This window comes from Osmerus eperlanus, chromosome 18 (assembly GCF_963692335.1).
Source record: "Osmerus eperlanus chromosome 18, fOsmEpe2.1, whole genome shotgun sequence".
Classification (NCBI taxonomy): Eukaryota; Metazoa; Chordata; class Actinopteri; order Osmeriformes; family Osmeridae; genus Osmerus; species Osmerus eperlanus.
The window spans coordinates 1,649,059-1,652,123 of record NC_085035.1 but is presented as its reverse complement, the minus strand read 5'-3'; the positions used below and the strand labels follow the sequence as shown (position 1 = coordinate 1,652,123).

The following is a 3,065-nucleotide window of genomic DNA, read 5'->3' as shown; positions in this document are numbered from 1 at the left end:
GAAGAAACAATCTTTGGTACAATGTGCGCAGTAATTGAAAGTTGTGTGAGGTGATGACTCTCCCAGTTACAGCCAGGGTTAAACGCAAACGACAAACCTCGCTCCTTCTTCTAGAAGAAGCCCGTCTTGCAAACACCCGGTAACCCACATTAGCGACCACAGACTGGCACATTTAATAGGAATAAACAGCAAGAGAACTCGAGTAAACATAATTGTATATCTTGATCGGCCAAATCTGTCTTTACCCATCTTCTTTCATGTCCACCTCGTTTATTGCACATTCCTCTCTCTCCGATAACTAACGCTGGAGAGCGCCACTTTCAAGAACGAGCTTCCCGCTGTGTCGTCGCGGCGATGCCGAGGGTTGACGCCAACACGACGCGTTTTGTCGCACGCTTCGGTTTCTCAGGAGCGAGGCGCAGAGGGAGGGGGTCCCGTGAAGTGTTTGGAAACAGGAAGGAAGAGGAGGAGGCAGCGGTTGCCCCCGGACGCCGGCGGCCGCATCGCTCGCAACCAACACCGGCTCCCCCGTTTCGCGTCTTTTAAAATCCAACTCCCGTCCTCCTCTCCTCACCTCTCCCCGCGAGCGGGCTCCTCGCGGCGGAGCTCCGGAAAATAATCCCTCCATCAGCAACCCCTCACCTCCCCCTGCCCTCCAACCAGGACTCTTGGTGGACCCGGCGCCTCTGCCTCCGGCGCCCCCCGCCCCCCTCCGTGTCTGCCCGCTAGCGTCTGAAGGTGAGAGTGGTGGTGGTTCTCTCCGGGGGGGAGAACGTTCCTCCGGAGCCCTCGGCGAGGGGGGGTCTGAGGGCCGGCGGCGGGGAGCGGGGCCCGGGCGGAGGGGCGCCCCCGGTGGGCACGGAGGGGACGGCGGGCAGAGCCACAGTCTGGATGGGGGGGCCTGTCTCGGGGGGGGGCCCAGGTCGTCCAGGCCCTCCAGCCCCCGCGGGGGGCCCTCGTACCCCATGTTGAGCCGCAGAGGCTGGTGGGGCCTGGCAGTAGTCCACGATGGGCTGCTCGTACCGGTAGAACGCCAGCTGCGCCCCATCTGGTGTGGGACCTGGAGAGGGAGGGGAAGGGAGGGGAAGGGAGGGGGAAGGGAGGGAGGGAGGGGAAGGGAGGGGAAGGGAGGGAGGGAGGGGAAGGGAGGGGAAGGGAGGGAGGGAGGGGAAGGGAGGGGAAGGGAGGGAGGGAGGGGAAGGGAGGGGAAGGGAGGGAGGGAGGGGAAGGGAGGGGAAGGGAGGAGGGGGAAGGGAGGGGAAGGGAGGGAGGGAGGGGAAGGGAGGGGAAGGGAGGGGAAGGGAGGGAGGGAGGGGAAGGGAGGGGAAGGGAGGGAGGGAGGGGAAGGGAGGGGAAGGGAGGGGAAGGGAGGGGAAGGGAGGAGAGGGAGGGGGAGGGAGGGAGGGGAGGGGAAGGGAGGAGAGGGAGGAGGGAGGGGGAAGGGAGGGGAAGGGAGGGGAAGGGAGGAGAGGGAGGGAGGGAGGGGAGGGGAAGGGAGGAGAGGGAGGGAGGGGAAGGGAGGGGAAGGGAGGGAGGGAGGGGAAGGGAGGGGAAGGGAGGGGAAGGGAGGGGAAGGGAGGAGAGGGAGGGAGGGAGGGGAGGGGAAGGGAGGAGAGGGAGGGAGGGAGGGGAAGGGAGGGGAAGGGAGGGGGAAGGGAGGGGAAGGGAGGAGAGGGAGGGAGGGGGAAGGGAGGGGAAGGGAGGGGAAGGGAGGGGAAGGGAGGGGAGGTGAGGGGGAAGGGAGGGGAAGGGAGGAGAGGGAGGGAGGGGAAGGGAGGGGAAGGGAGGGGAAGGGAGGGGAAGGGAGGAGAGGGAGGGGAGGGGAAGGGAGGGGAAGGGAGGGGAAGGGAGGGGAAGGGAGGAGAGGGAGGGAGGGGAAGGGAGGGGAAGGGAGGGGAGGGAGGGAGGGAGGGGAGGGAGGATAAAGTGGGGGAGAGAGGGGGGGGGGTCGTTGAGAACAGGGACAGGAGAAAGAGGGGGGAACAGAGAGAAATCAAATCATTAGAACCGTCGGCTTCCAATACGTGTGAGCTTTGCATGTTCTAGAAATGTCTGACTTTGTTACAGCACATGAAGTCACGTGGTTTTGTCTCAAAACATATTATCTGAATTCCCTGTATCTCATTTAACGCAAACTGGACTTGCTGCCATGAATATAATAATCAGAGCGTGGTTATTTCTGGTTGCTACTGATCCTGCGAGACAAACCAAACCTCAGAGCAGTGAACACTGTCTGTCTTCTCCAACACACAGTCTGTGTCTGGAGACAGTCCAGACAGTCTGGAGAAGCCTGGAACTGGGTACTGAGATGGTGAAACGTCCACATAGAGCATGAAAACATGTTCACACAAGTTCATACACACAAGAAAACACCCACGGGTTGGAAATGTCGAAATCCACACACACGCACACACACACAGACACCAAACACACACACCAAACACACACACACCAAACACACACACACCAAACACACACACACCACACACACACAGCAAACACACACACACCAAACACACACACACCAAACACACACACACCACACACACACAGCAAACACACACACACAGCAAACACACACACACCAAACACACACACACCACACACACACAGCAAACACACACACACAGCAAACACACACACACAGCAAACACACACACACCAAACACACACACACAGCAAACACACACACACATCAAACACACACACACAGCAAACACACACACACCACACACACACAGCAAACACACACACAGCAAACACACACACACCAAACACACACACACACACCACACACACACAGCAAACACACACACACCAAACACACACACACCAAACACACACACACCAAACACACACACACCAAACACACACACACCACACACACACAGCAAACACACACACACCACACACACACAGCAAACACACACACAGAGCGGGCTGTTCTCCATGTCCTGGTAGCTGGCAGCGTAGCAGCAGGCAGCGGAGCGCCGTCTCCACCGCGGTGTCACTGGTGTCACGGCGTGGAACACGCTTCACATCTGGCGTCGGCCCTCCTTCTCCCC

The 3,065-nt window shown here is 59.8% G+C and overlaps 1 protein-coding gene across 1 annotated transcript in view; it reads right to left on the bottom strand.

Moving 5' to 3' along the window:
* Window positions 1-605: 605 nt before the first annotated feature.
* The window catches only part of LOC134039054 (leucine-rich repeat transmembrane neuronal protein 4), an 11,479-nt gene continuing 9,019 nt past the window's right edge, over window positions 606-3,065 (bottom strand). Inside the window, 5 exon segments of the mRNA XM_062484805.1 lie at window positions 606-896; window positions 899-988; window positions 990-1,040; window positions 1,043-1,060; window positions 2,931-3,010. Coding sequence (XP_062340789.1) covers window positions 726-896; window positions 899-988; window positions 990-1,040; window positions 1,043-1,060; window positions 2,931-3,010 — 410 coding nt within the window. The 3' untranslated portion in view covers window positions 606-725.